We start from the raw sequence: 15,349 nt of genomic DNA on the forward strand, positions 1-15,349 counted from the left end.
GAATAAATCCCATTTCGTCATGGGGTATAATCTTCTTGATGATTTGCTGAATTCTGCTTGCTAATATTTTATTGAGTATCTTTGCATCTATGTTCATTAGGGAGATTGGCCTGTAGTTCTCTTTCTTGGTTGCGTCTTTCTCTGATTTTGGTATCCATATAATACTTGCCTCTAGAAATGAGTTAGGAAGAATTGCTTCCTTTTCAATTTCATTGAAGAGTTTGAAGAGTGTTGGTATTAAATCTTCTCTGAATTTTTCGTAGAATTCAGCTTTGAATCCATCAGGATCTGGGCATTTCTTTGATGGTAGGTTTTTAATCACATTTTCAATTTCAGTAATTGCTATTGAGTTATTCAGGATTTTATTTCTTCTTGATTCAACTTTGGTAATTCATACTTATCTACGAATCTTTCCATTTCTTCTGTGTTTTCCATCCTGTGGAAGTAAAGATTTTCAAGGTATGTATTGATGATCTTTTTAATTTTTCTAAGATCTATAGCGATTTCACCTTTTTCATTCCTTATTGCATGAATTTGAGTTTTTTTTCCTTCTTTGATAAGGTTGGCTAGGGGTTTGTCAATTTTATTTATTCTTTCAAAGAACCAACTCTTTGATTCTTTTTTTTTTTTTTTAGTGTTTTCTTCATCTCAAATGCTTTAATTTCTGCACTGATGTTTATAATGTCCTCCCTTCTTTGGGCTTTGGGCTTGACTTGTTCCTTTTCTAAAAGTTTGAGGTGCAGCATTAGGTTATTTATTTGTTTCATTCTGTTTTCCTCATGTGTAAGTTTACTGCTACAAATTTCCCTCTGAGGACTGCTTTCAGTGCATCCCACAGATTCTGTAAGTTGTGTTTACATTTTTGTTTGTTTGTAGATACTGTTTCGTCTTTAATTTCATTTGTGACCTATTGGTTGTTCAGGAAGCTTTTATTTAATATCCATGTGTTTATGTAGTTTTTATGGTTTCTTTTGTCCTTAATTTTCAATTTTATTGCACTATGATCAGATAATATGTATGGAATAATTTCAATTCCTTTGCATTTACTTAAGCATGTTCTATGGGCTAGTATGTGGTCTATTTTAGAGAAAGTCCCATGTGCAGCAAAGAAGAATGTGTATTCTGATGTTATGGGGTGGAATACTCTGTAAACATCTACTGAGTCCATTTGTTCACATGTTTTGTTCAATTCTGTTATTTCTTTGCTTATTTTTTTGTCCCGTTGACCTATCTCTTTGTGTCAGTGGGTATTAAGGTCCCCCATTACAGTAGTGTTTTTAGTTACTTGGTTTTTCATGTCTATTATGGTTTGTCTTATATAGTTGGGTGCTCCCATATTGGGTGCATACATGTTTATGATTATTATCTTTTTCTCTTGAAGTTTTCCCCTAACAAGTTCATAATGATCTTCTTTATCCCTTTTGATTGTTATTGGTTTGAAGTTCACATTTTCTGAAATCAGAATAGTTACCCCTGCTTTTTCCTGTGTTCCTGTACATAGAGAATTGTTTTCCAACCTTTGACTTTCAGTGTATGAATTTCCTTTTGAGTTTTTCTTGTATACAGCATATTATTGGATTTTATTTCTTGATCCACTCTGCCAGTCTGCTTCTTTTGATTTGTGAATTGAGGCCATTTACATTAATGGTTATAACTATTATGTGTTGGCTTGTCTTTTTCATGTTACTTACTTGCCTTTAGTTTCCTACTTTTACTCTCTGTTTACTACTGTCTATGTTAGGTGATTCCTTTCTATTGTTCTTGAAATTGTGGTCATTTTTATCTCTTTCTAGAATATCTTTTAGCACTCTTTGTAGGATTGGTTTGGCACTCATGAAGTTCTTCAGTTGTTCTTTGTTGTGGAAATATTTTATTTCTCCATTAAATTTAAAGGATAGTTTTGCAAGTTACCACACTCTGGGTTGGAAGTTGTTTTGTTTTAGGACTTGGAGTGTTTCACTCCAAGCTCTTCTTGATTTGATGGTTTGTGTTGAGAAATCTTCCATGATTCTGATGGGCTTTCCTTTATAGTGATCTCTTTCTTTTTTCTGACAGCTTTTAATATTATGTTCTTTTTGCTGAATTTCTGGGATGTTGATTATTATATGTCTGAGTGTAGATTTATTTTGATGATGGCTAATTGGAGTTCTATATGCCTTCCTTACTGTATATCCAATTCTTTTTCCATTCTTGGGAAATTTTCTGCCATTACTTCTGCAAATATTCTTTTTATGTCATTTGTGTTGCCTCATGCTATTTCATTGACACTCATTAGTCTTACTTTTTTTGCACATTTGTAGCCATTGAATTGTTATTTCCTGGTTCCTTGTTATTTTTAAGAGAACCTTCCTTTCATGATCATTAATTACAATGCTGTCTTCAAGGTCTAAAAGTTTATCTTCTGCCTAGTTGAAGTGATTTTTCGAGCTTTTCATGAAATATTTAATTTCCTGGATATCTGTTTCAATCTGTTTCATGCATTCTAATTCTTTCCTATTTTGTTCATTCAATGTTTCCATCATTTTCTATGCTTCTGTATTTTTTAGTCTGTCTTCTTAAATGTGCTGAGCAATTCCTTCTTTCTTTCTTTCTTTCTTTTTTTCTTTCTTTCTTTCTTTCTTTCTTTCTTTCTTTCTTTCTATCTATCTCTTTCAACAGAGAAGAAGACTTTACTGGAGCAGAAGTAGCAGATGAGTGTCTAAGAAATTTATCTATTGTGTATTTCTTGAGAGGATGGTACCAGGAATCAAACTCAGGACCTCATGCTTGCCAGGCAGGCGCTTGTGCTGCTGAGCTACATCCCTGGCAATTCTTTCATTATTGTTCCCATTTCTTTCTTTCTTTTTTTTTAACCTGAGAGATTATTTCTGATCTGATGTCTTCTATGGCTTGATAGAGTTGTTTCTTTAATTCAGTTGCTATGATTTCAGAAATTTCAGGTGTGTGACTTCGAAGCTCTTCTATGTCAGTGTCTTTTGGGCTTGTTCTGGGCTTGGTGGAGGTTTGAGATTGCATTTTGCTCCTTCATTTTGTCATTTTTGAAGGTCCAGAATTTCCCTGGGGCTCAGCCTCTGTCCCCCAACAGTGTGGGAGGGGCAGGGCAGAGCTTTTGAAGCTCTCCAGGGCTCAGTGTGGCTCCCATGATGGTGTGCAGGGGGCAGGGTGTAGTCACTCAGGCTCCTTAAGCTGTCTGGGACTCAGTGTGTCTCCCACACTGGTGGGTGAGGGCTAGAAGGAGATCACTGAGGCTCCCAAAGCTGTGTGGGGATCAGCTTGGCTCCTGTTATGTTGTGGAGGGGTGGGATGTGATGACCAAGGTTCCTGAAGCTGACTAAGCTCAGAGTGTCTCCCATGGCTATGTGGGAGAGGTGGGGGACTCAGTGAAGCTCCTGAAGCTGTCTGGGTCTCAGCATGTTTCCTGCAACTGTATTGAGTGGCAGGGGCCCCTCGGTCACTGAGGTACCTAAGCTGTCCATGGCTCAGTGTGGCCCCCACACTGGTAGGGAAGTGGTGGGAGGAGCTCACTGAGGTTCCCAAAACTGTCCAGTGATCAGCTTGACTCCTTCTACATTGTAGAGTGGGTGAGGCATAGTCACTGAGCCTCCCAAAGCTGTCCAGGTCTCAGCATGGCTCCCTTGCCAGTGTAGGGGAACAGGCATGGTCATCGAGGCTCTCAAAGCTGTCTAGGGCTCAGCATGGCTCCTGTGATTGGAATTTGTCTTTATGTCAAAACTTCTTCGAGTAGTATAAAAACACGAAGTTAAAAAATAAAAACAAAAACAAAAAAACACCATGAAGTTATTCATGTATTTGGTTTCCTTTTTTCATTTAGGAAACACAAGACATATTCATTTAAGAAAAAGTTAATAAGGTTAAGATATATCATTGAACTACATTCGAATTTTCATATTATTTTTGGATATGTCTAAGAGGGAACCATAGTGTCAATTATGTGAATTAATTTTACCTTTGTTTAGAGATTGAATTTTACAATAGAGACTTGAGTGGTTATTGTGTAATCTGTCTGGTAATATCCTATTTCAATATTTGTCAATGGAATGTCAAAATATCCCAAACCACTAAACACAGACACTTGTTAAACAGCACAGATATGAGATTCCCATAATTGAAAAGTGTAATCATGTGAATATTATGGTATGTAAAAATAATATCTCAAAATTTTTCAATCACTTGGTAGAAAAATACTGGATTTTTTTTAGAGAGCAGTGCACTAGTATGGCATGTGGGATTATAGACAATTACTTTAAAAAGAATATGAGGTTTGGGTACTTTAGCAGAAATAGGTTATGATAAGCAATGGATCATTGTTATTTGACATATTTTGAAGTACTTTCTCTAGAGTATGGCCTTAACTTTAATATTCACAGAAAAGTAATGGTTTATTACAATCCTTGATACCATGCTCACCTCTCCTTAAGGAAGTGTATGGGTCATCCAGTATAATTTCCATTCAGAACTGACCATACATAATTGAACTTCTTGCTGTGGCTACTCTATGGTCCTAATTAAGGCAATGGGGGACAATATAAATTCAGAGGTTTGGTAACACAGTTTCTAAACATTGGTGTTTAATCTGACCTTTTTGAAGAAAGATGAGACAAAATTAGAAAAGGGAAATGGACTTTTTTTGAGAGAACTCAGGATCTAAAGACTTCTTTCTACACTATTTAGAAAAGAGATATTTAATTTTTCCTGCTGTTTGACATTACTTTCTACACAGATCTGACACAGCATGGGAGGGAACAGGGAAAAGGAGAGTTGAGTTTGAGTATGGACAATATCCAGACTGAAGTTTTCTATCCCAGTCTGCAGTCTGTTGATCTGTTTTCTTCTATACCTTTCTGTAGCTGCTTTTTCTGATTTGTCTGAGTCCATAGAGAGGGAGTTTTCCAGGAAGTACATAGAAAAAGGCTTTCATGTTGAAGGGTAAGCTGGCAGGGATGGCAGAAGAGAGGCATCCTTGGGGCTGGGGATTTAGCTCAGTGGCACAGCGCTTGCCTAGCAAGTGCGAGGTCGAGAGTTTGATTCCTGGTACCGGCAAAAACCAAAACAAAAAAACAAATAGGTTGTTAAGAAAGGCATCATTCATTCTCATCTGGCTTCTTCCCTTCTCATGCAGCCTTTTTGCTATATGTTGAATTGTAAAAAATGCCACAAGTAAGGTATTTTTGTTTCTGATTTTGTCATTTCTGTACTACCATAAAGGAAATGTTTTTAAACCTGTGAGGCTTAGATGCTCTTTCCTTGCTGGGCTCAGAAGTTCTCAACTCTGATTTCAACTGTCCACATAGGTCAGTCATCAAAGACTATTTGGTAAACCTGGGTCACACATAGAATCACCTAGAATCATCACAAACTTTCTGAGGAGATTACTTTTTGTTTAATTCTGAAGATTTGGCTTTATCAGTAAGAGGAGATATTGCCAAAGATATATGTTTACTTTAATTCCTAACTAATGTTATAAACAAAGAACTATCATCTTTCTATGAGATGTTTCTCCATATCAGCAGACATCTTTCTACTAATTCTAGAAGCTGAGATGGAGCTCATTCTTTGGTTTTGGAGGAAAATCCATATTTGGTGGTATCCTTTGCTGTGATGACAGTAATTTCACTGTACTACATTGGTCAGTACTATTAGCAGACAGACAAATGTAGAAATCATACTTAAGGCAAAATTTCCAAGAAAAGTGTAGAATCAGAATAATAATTTTGAAGCACATGTAATAAAGAATTGAATTATAGAAAGGCCATTCATATTATGTATGGCATTTTTGTTATCCTGGGTCAGAGGAAATCAATGCTAGATAATTTTATAGGAGATTAAATAACTTTAACTATATATACATATATAACTTCTTTTTTTTTTTTTTTTTTTTTGGTTTTTCTCCGGTACCGGGAATTGAACTCACGACCTTGCGCTTGCCAGGCAGGCGCTTTTTGCCGCTGAGCTAAATCCCCAGCCCCTACATATATAACTTCTTTTTTTGCAGTGTTGGGAACCTGGAGCTCATACTCACTATTCACCACTGTACCTCTAAGTTACACCCTCTGCTATTTTTCATATTTTAAGTAATATATGTAATGTAAAATTTCCCTTTTTCCTTTAGAAGCTTTTATTACATTTCATCTGCTATAATTGGTGCAACATATTTTAAGTAGTGGCACTTCTTAACAAAAAATAATTCATTTATCCACTCATTTGTAAATTTAAGAAATATTTGTTAATTGCTGCTTAACTTCTTATACTTTTCCCTCTGAGGGAATAGTACAATGAACAAAAGTTTAATTCTGTACCACCTAACTTCACCTGCAGGTTACTGAACATGTGTTATATTTTATCCTAAAACCTGCTTATATGATTTTCCGGTGCAGGGTTGCCTAAATGGCTGAATAAGAACAAGTAAAATTAATTTCTTCTTAGAAATATCATGGTATGGAGTTTCCAAGTAAGTTGATGTGTAGGGTAAAGGTAAGCTTATTGAAAGTACCAACTATTCTTTAGAATTACATAGACTACCTGACAGTTAACAGCTGTCTGATAAAAAAGCCAGAAGTGGAAACACAGCATTGACTTTTGAAAGAACAGGTTAATAATCAGCTGAATTTAGCTTCTTGCCCACAAGGGGGTGCATGTTCATAACACACACACACACACACACACACACACACACACACACTTTCCGGTTTTACTTCTGAGTCACATTCATCTTTCACGGATTAAACTTTCTTTACATTAAGAAGTCAAGATTCAGGGACTCTGGAGACTCTGGAAATGAACTCTTTTTCAGGACCAGTGATTCTACTATTCTTAATGATTGGTAAGTAAAATGACACATTAAATTTAGTACCATTAAATTTAGTTCCATGTTGTTGATGCAATTTTTAACCATAATTTTCTCTCAGAGGCAGAAGCCATGTGTTGACCAAAGTTAGCTGCACAGACTTGATATTACTTTATTCTTTTTTAGGACGAGTCAGTGGAGACTCAGTGACCCAGACAGAAGGCCAAGTGACCCTCTTTGAAAGGGGTTCCCTAACTGTGAATTGTTCCTATGAAACCCAGCAGTATGCAAGCCTATTTTGGTATGTCCAGTACCCTGGAGAAGGTCCACAACTCCTCCTAAAAGCCATTACAGCTAATGAACAGGCAAGAAACAGAGGTTTTGAAGCTACATATGATAAAGCCGCCAGCTCCTTCCACTTGGAGAAAGCCTCAGTGGAAGCGTCAGACTCGGCTGTGTACTACTGTGCTCTGGGTGACACAGTGGCAGGAACTGCAGGGGGAGCCGAGCACAAACTTTAAGCAGCAACCAGGGTCCTTAGTGCTGAGAGTCTGCCTCTAGGATCCACTGTGGTTTAGGGACCAGGAACTAATCCATTATTTTTACCTCCCTACAACCCCCCACATGACCAATGTTGTTCTGTAAAAGTCATCCAAATAAATGCTAAAAATACGTCAGAAGAAGTAAATGTGCCTCACACAAGATGCTTTAATAGTGAAAGAGAAGATTTGTGACACTGTTCATCAACTGTGCCAGAAATTTGTGACTTTTAATGCACAAAACCTCAGGATAAGTAAAATGGTCTATGTGTTCATCCCCACATGTAATTCTATACTCTAGACCTTGTTCTAAGTCTTTCAGTGAAATGTTTTGTGTAGAGACACAACTGTGGCATATGAGAATGCAAGTGCTTAATGTCTCCTCCTAAACTGGGGAGAAGGGAGTGATCCTGATAAAGCTTCATCCCAAGAAACACTTGGTTCATAACAAAAGAAATATAAGAGTAAGGGGGAAAGAGAGGGTCCTATGTGTGCTCACATCTCTGGAAGGAGTGGGTGAAACATTTCCTGGTTTTGTTTGTGCCACATCATATTCTAGGAAACTGTAGCAAACAGACAAAATTGGCCTGGGGCTGTGGGCGGGGAGCTGAATACAAACCACCCTTGCAATGAAGTTTACAGACACTCAAGATCTCTTTGTTTTTTGTGATCAGTTTAATATAATAATGGAGTATTAAAAATTTATTTGTATTTAGTCAATTGTATTTCTAGGATTGATAAATTGTGTTTCTAGGGCTGCCATAACAAAATGTCACAGCTGATGGCTTAAATATAAATTTATTTTCTCCAGTTCTGAGAGCAGTAAGTCCAAGATCAAGGTGTTGGCTGGATTAGCTGCTCCTGAGGCCTCTCTGTTGGGCTTGCAGTTGGCGGCCTTCTCACTGAGTCCTCTCATGGTCTTTGTGGGATGATTTGCTTTCCTGTTCCCAAATTTCCTCTTATTCAGAAAATACCCATCATACCGAAGTAGAGCCCACCTGTGGGACCTCACTTTATCTTAATACTTCTTTAAAGGTCCTGTCTTCAAATGCAGTCATGAGCCACTTTGAAGATATCAATATGTAATACAACCACCATTGTTAATTCCCTACCACTTTGTTTGTAACTCTGTATTGTATGTATTGTGCTTGTGATATGTTGTAAAATGTTGTATGTCTGTTAAGGTTTCCCTCCTTTTATCTTTAAAACAAAAACAAAAACAAAAACAAAAACAAATGCAGTCATGTTCTGAGGTTCTTTGGGTTAGGGTGAGACACAGTGAAGTCCATAACAGTCCAAATATAGAAATGAGAAGTTCTTAGACAATACTGCTGTCCAGTATTGCTCATGAGTAATACTATTGCAGCTGCCTATGTCCTGCATTCTTGTTTCTGGTGCACACAATGAGCACATAAAATTTTGATGATGTGGTTTCCCCATTTGAAGTGTAACAGGCCACTATGAATAATTAATAAAATATTCCCAACAATAAGAGAATGGAGCGGCCGGGGATATAGCTCAGCGGCACAAGTGCCTGCCTGGCAAGTGCAAGGTCCTGAGTTTGATTCCCAGCACCAAAAAACATAAAACAAAAAACAAAAAAATAAAAGAATGGAGGTAGAAGGACTAGTGATATGAATTTGAAAGCTGTTATTCAGACTTAGCTTCCTTACCTTCTGCTATAACAGGGTATAGAATCTTCTCATTTTAGTTTCATTCTTTTCTGCAGCTATATTTCATTTCTTTTTGGTATTTTGTTTTTCTTTCATTCCAAATTCTCTTTTTTGTCTGACTGTTAATTGTTTTTTAAACTTCTGTCTTTTTGCTCTTGTCTCAGATCTCACATTCATGGAGCTAAAATTTTTTAATAGTAAGTATTTTTTATTTTATGCAAAAAAGTAAAATAATATTTCATAGCAAAATAATAGGACAACAGCAATAGTTAATACACTGAGTATCATTATCTTTAGGGTAGTTACTCTGTACAAGATATGGACATAAAAATTTCTCCAAACACCCATGTCTGTAGCAGCACAATTTGTAATAGCTAAATCCTGGAAACAACCCTAATGTCTGTCAACTGAGGAATGGATAAGAAAAATGTGGTATTTTTATACAATGGAGTATTACTCAGCTATAAAGAAAGATAAACTAGAAGCTTTTATAGATAAATGGATACAACTAAGACCATCCTCATAAGTGAAATAAATCAGACTCACATGTGTAAACATCATATTGCCTCCCTAGTATAAGAACCTGAGAGAGTAAATAAAATATGGAAAGTACAATAAATATTGTGAAAGGGAAAGCAACTGCTCAAATAGGAAAGAACAGCTGGGATGAGGGAAAAGAGAAAAAAAAGAAAGAAGGAAGGGAAAAATAGGTATATCTATGTACACAAGATAGCTAAGATAATTGTACTACTAATTTCTATTTGTTTATTGAAAGGAACAGTTAATGTGTAATTCAATCTTACATGCCTATATCTGGTTATCTGAGTAACTACTTTGAATATAACAATATGTAATATAACAACCATTGTTAATTTCCTATCTCCTTGTTTTGAAATTCTGTATCATTTTTGTTGTTTTGTTTATGCCTTTGTTATTTTCTTTTAAAAAATTTTCTCTTCAAAATTAAAAAAAGAAAAAATATATATGTATGTACAAGGATAGCTGAGATTTATGTATTGCTGATGTCTATTGGTTTATTGAAAGGTACAGTTAAGGCTTAATTTTTTTCTCTTGACCAATTTTGCATGCTTATATCTGATAATCAGCATAACTAATTTGAAGACAACAATGTACAATATAACAACCTTTGCTGAATTCCTGCCATCTTGTTTAATGAAGTTCTGTTTCACTTCTATTTTTTTTTTTTTTTTACTTTTTATTGTCTTTAATTGTTTGAACAATCTTGCATTCTTACATCTGGTAATCTGAGCAACTTTGTTGAAGATAATATGTAATATGACAACCATTGTTAATTCCTATCATCTTGTTTTCAAATCCTGTATTGTTTTTATTGTTTTTGTATTGTTTTGTTTTTGTCTTCATTATTGTTATTTTGTTACTGTTTTTTCTCTTTCAAATAAAAAATTCTCCAAACAGTATTAGCACAAACCTCTTTTTTCAATGAATTAAGAGCAACTGTTAATATACCTGTTTTGTGTTTTGTTTTTTTCCCTTTTCCATTCTTTCCTTTCCCCTGTCCCCTCATCCTAGTTCCTTTTTTCTTTTGAACAATTTCTTCCCATTTCACAATATCTATTGTACAAGAACTAAATTGGCTAACCTTGATTTCTCCTCCTGTGCTGTAGGGGACCTAGTTGGTCTCTCAGTGTACACAGGTGAGGAACAGCATTGAGTATGACGAAAATAAAGACAAGAGACAAGAGCTGGGTCAGGTGGAGCTGCCTCTTACCTGATGGGCAAGAGGACTGACAAAAATAGTAAGTGTGTTTATTCATACCCTTGCAAAGTAGTATCATGAGAGGAAGTGTTACCTAGTGACTAACAACTGAAATTGTCCAGGAAGGATGTTTTTCTCAGGACTGAGATAGCTTGACTGCTTGAGGTGCTCTGGCTCTGTCCTGCCCTCACACATATGACAAATTTCCAGCTCCAGCGACTCCTAACATCGTGCTCCTTTGCCACCCAAGCTGATGTTCTCTGGGGACTTCTCTCCAGTCCCTGTAGGTGAGGGAAAGGCTTCAGTCTTTGCACACAGGAGAAGCAGGAAGAACCCAATCCTACATGCTTAGTTTGCTTGGATTTCTGTTTCACTTACATTTTCATTTAGTTTTTCTCAGCTGTATGTGGCAAGAGTTTAAATTTTGACTTAATGATAATCTTTCTTTTGTATATGTTTTATTTACTGATACAATTTTAGCTTTTGTTTTCACTATTAGTATTTTAAAAATTTAATTGTTCAAGGTAATGTAGTACAGTGTAGAAATTTGATATAGGTAGACAGGGTGTAGTGTTCAGATCAGGCTATTTAACATTTCTATCTCCTTGAACAGTTTCAATATTTTGATGTTGCTTACCCTACACTTATTTTCATTTTATAATATTATAACCCAGCCTTATTGTACAATTATATCATTGTGAAATATGGTACATTATCATGAAAGTTTATAAAAATAAATAATATAGGTAAATACTGTATCATATTACTTAGGCACATATAGATTTTAGATTGTTATAGCTATATTCTTATTTCTCTATATAGCTATGTTATCCATATCTATATCTTTCTGTCCTATCTAGATTTATTTTAAGGAACTGGTCCCTGCAATTGTGGGGACTGACAAATCCAGCTTCTACAGGGAAGTGTTAGGATGGAGAGCCAGAAAAGTGTTGATTTTGTGGCCGTCTCAAGGTTAGCACCCCTCTGAGGGCAGAGTTTCTTCTTCCTAATTTTCTTTAAAGATTTTCAACTAACACCCTCACTGAAATTATGGAGATAAAATCGTTTTACTCAAAGTCTACTGATTTATATGTCAATCTTATACAACACCTTCATACCATCTAGACTAGTGTTAGAACAATACCTGAGTATTCCTGTTTCCTAGCCAAGAAGACACATAAAATCACCACCACACCCTTCTCAGTGGTTAACCCTTTGATAATCTACATTGTCTTGTATGACTGAACTATACCAGTTTTCTTTTTGATTTCACATGATATACTGTTTTCACTTCTTTTGCTATCGACTTCTTTATAGAAAGTCTCAGATTTAACACAAATTCCAGCATATCACACTTGCGCACCATCACTGATTTTTGATTTCATTGAGAAAATAGAAGCAATAAAAATGAAATAGTCACAGTCTCCAGCACTTACCATTCACTAGTGTCTCTCCTCAGTTTCTGTGCCTTCACCCTCAACAAAGTGTAATTCCACGGCAGCCTGGACTTTGCTCAGCCTTCGTGTGTATCACCATGCCTATGGTAAGTACAGAGGAGGAAAGAAACACTGCAAGAAGCCTACCCACAGGTTCTGAGCAACTACAGCTCTGTCCCCAAGGTGGCAACATGTGCATTGCCCCTGCCTGCAGATGTGACTTTGTGAAGTTAATTCTTTTCTCTGATTGGCAGCACATACTCCTGAGAATCCCTTTGTTTATGGTTGCAAGGAAGAGAAGATGATGAATAGGCAAGTCAGCTTTTGGGGCCAACCTCTGCAGAATAAGGATGGAGAATCATCTGAAGATCTCCTTGGTGGCTTTGTGGCTTTATTTTTATTGTAAGTTATGGGGAATATTAGGTTGAAACAGGAAGTCAGGGAACATTTTCCTGGGATTTGGGGCAAAGGTGTAGCTTACTGGGGGAGGAGGAGTGAATAAAATGAGGCCACTGTCTAGTTTGTCTGAGATTCATGTATGTTGTAAAGAAAGGGTGCAAATTAGAAAGTAGGAAGATTGTGCTGTTGAGTTCCATTTTGCTTTCTGAATAGGTGGGACTGGCAAAATCCCAGTGGAGGAGAGTCCTACATCCCTGGCTGTCCTGGAAGGAAAGAACTTCACTCTTCAATGTGACTACACTGTGAGCCCCTTTAACAACTTAAGGTGGTACAGACAGGACACAGGGAGAGGTCCTGTTTTGCTGACAGTCATAAACTCTCCTGAGAACAAAACTTTGAGTGGAAGGTACACAGTGACTCTGGATGAAATTGCCAAGCACAATTCCCTGCACATCACAGCCTCCCAGCTCAGCGACTCTGCCTCCTACATCTGTGTGGTGGGTGCACCATCCTCCCCAGGCACCTGCAGCCAGTACAAAAACCTACCTAGGAAATTGTCAGCAAGTCAGGAGGTTGAACAGGGGCATTACTTATTATGTTGCATATGATCACATAAGTATAAGCTGGCATGTCTCTCAGACATGATTGGGTTTGAGCTTGATTTTGGGTATTGTCATAGCCTAAAGATATCCTCACTCAGTAGGTAAAGTTAACTGCTGCATCTGGCTCTTTCCCAGGGTGAGGCTGTCATGGTATCTGTCTTAGGTACTTTTCTCATCACTGAGACAAAACACCCGACACCCAAATTTAAGGAAGGAAAGGTTCATTCAGCTCACAGTTTGTAGAAGTTTCTGTCCATAATTGGCTGGCTCCAAGGCAGGGTGGCAGGGAGAAACAGTTCATGGTGGACAGAAGGTAGCAAAACAAGCAAGGGCTACCCACAGCTCTTTCTGTCCCTTATATCTTTCTGGGCTCCTTAGGGTGGGTAGCACTCACACCCTTAATCCTAGTGCCCTTGATCCTACCATTGCACCATGAATCAATTCCAGCATCACACTCTAGATCTAGCCACCTCTGAGAAAGCCCCACCTATGTGAAGCATGAGGGGACATCTAGACACAAGCCATAACAGTATTTTACTTCTGCTTAAATAGTTGGGGTTTTTGGATGGGGCCTATCTACCAATAGAGTATCACCTAAGAGGAAGGAAAAGTGTATGGGGCCATGGCAATATGTTGACCAATGTTTTCCTTCAGAGACACTCAGTTCTCACCTCATGGCTGTGAGGTTCTCAGAAAGCCTCCTGTGGGGAAAGTCCTTCCCCAGCAGCCTAGTCGTGCTTTAGATCAAGTCACCCCTCAGAGCTGCACCAACTCTTCTACCACCTTCTGCCACTGCCCCTCTGGAAGACTTTCTGCTTAAATTTTTCTGCAGTGTGGCACCCAGTGTGACACCTACAACAGCAGAGTGACTGTCCCAGGCTCTCCAACTGTCAGTGTTTCAGAAAATGTAGTTAAAGGACAGAAGGGCCACATGTGGCTGTGAATCCTGGTTGAACAATCTAAGTGTGAAGTTCCTGCTGGGTTGTCAGAAAAGTTGAACCATAATTCAAGCATTATATAAGTATTTATGTGACTAATGAGAAAAACATATATATATAGGCATTAAAACAGTATTCTGTGGGTGGTGGGAAGATAATGTTTTTCTTTTACTATCTTCTTTTTTTGTAACTTTACTTCATAGGTTCTGCTTTTGTCAAAATGAAGACTGCTAAAAATCATGATAAATTTGAAGGAATGCATCTGATCTGTCATTAACTCACAGAAACAGAAATATAGTACATTTAAAGGTGAATACATACACTAGAATATCATTTAATAAAATTGATATTTTGCCTTATAGACTGTTTATGTATACTCATAGACAAGGCTAGTGAACTGCTAATCCATGAATAAGTAAAAGCAAGATCTAGACTTTTCATCATAACTGGTTTAGAGGTGATATGTACTTAAAAGGTGCTTTGACCTTTGGAGCTGAAAGTAAAGCTGTGTGTGCTCAGCGATCAGATAATTCTGCTTTGACTCTCCTTAAAAATTGCTTTTTTATTGAATTAGAATGCATGAACCAGATTCAAAGAGAAATCCAGGAAATCAAAGCTTCCACTGAAACCTGTTAAAACCAGTTGAATGAAGAGGAAGATAGAATTACAGATTTTGAAGACAGCATGGCCGCTAGTGATCGTGAAAGAAAGGATCTCTTAAAATCAACAAGGAACTAGGAAAAATGAGTTCAACAGCTGCAAGATGAGGCAAAAAGGAATAATGTACAACCATTAGGAGTCAATGAAACAGCAAGAGGCAATACAAATGACATAAAAAGAATATTTACAGAAATAATAGCAGAAAATTTCCTAAGATTGGAAACAGAAACTGATGTACAGGTAAATGAGGCGTATAGAACTCCAACTAACCACAACCAAAATAAAACTACACCCAGACATATAATAGTCAAGATCTCAGATCTTCAACAAAATAACAGAATTATTAAAAGCTCCCAGAGAAAAGAACCAGATTACCTATAAAGGAAAGCTCATCAGAATCATGGCAGACTTCTCAACACAAAACATCCAAATGAGAAGAGCTTGGAGTGAAGTATTAAAGGTCCTGAGACAAAAGAGTTTCCAATCAACACTGATGTATCCTGCCAAACTATCCTTCAAATTCAATGGAGAAATAAAATATTTCCGTGAAAAAGAACAA

The 15,349-nt window shown here is 37.0% G+C and overlaps 2 gene segments (V, D, J or C); both read left to right on the top strand.

The window, feature by feature from the left end:
• Positions 1–6,719: 6,719 nt before the first annotated feature.
• Positions 6,720–7,416, top strand: LOC102017607. The segment is given in 2 exon segments: positions 6,720–6,841; positions 6,992–7,416. Coding segments are annotated over 2 exon segments (381 nt in total).
• A 4,777-nt stretch (positions 7,417–12,193) lies between these two features.
• Positions 12,194–13,198, top strand: LOC102003493. The segment is given in 3 exon segments: positions 12,194–12,298; positions 12,446–12,593; positions 12,804–13,198. Coding segments are annotated over 2 exon segments (447 nt in total).
• Positions 13,199–15,349: the final 2,151 nt, after the last annotated feature.

Source organism: Chinchilla lanigera, unplaced genomic scaffold, assembly GCF_000276665.1.
Source record: "Chinchilla lanigera isolate Chin_1 unplaced genomic scaffold, ChiLan1.0 scaffold00149, whole genome shotgun sequence".
NCBI lineage: Eukaryota > Metazoa > Chordata > Mammalia > Rodentia > Chinchillidae > Chinchilla > Chinchilla lanigera.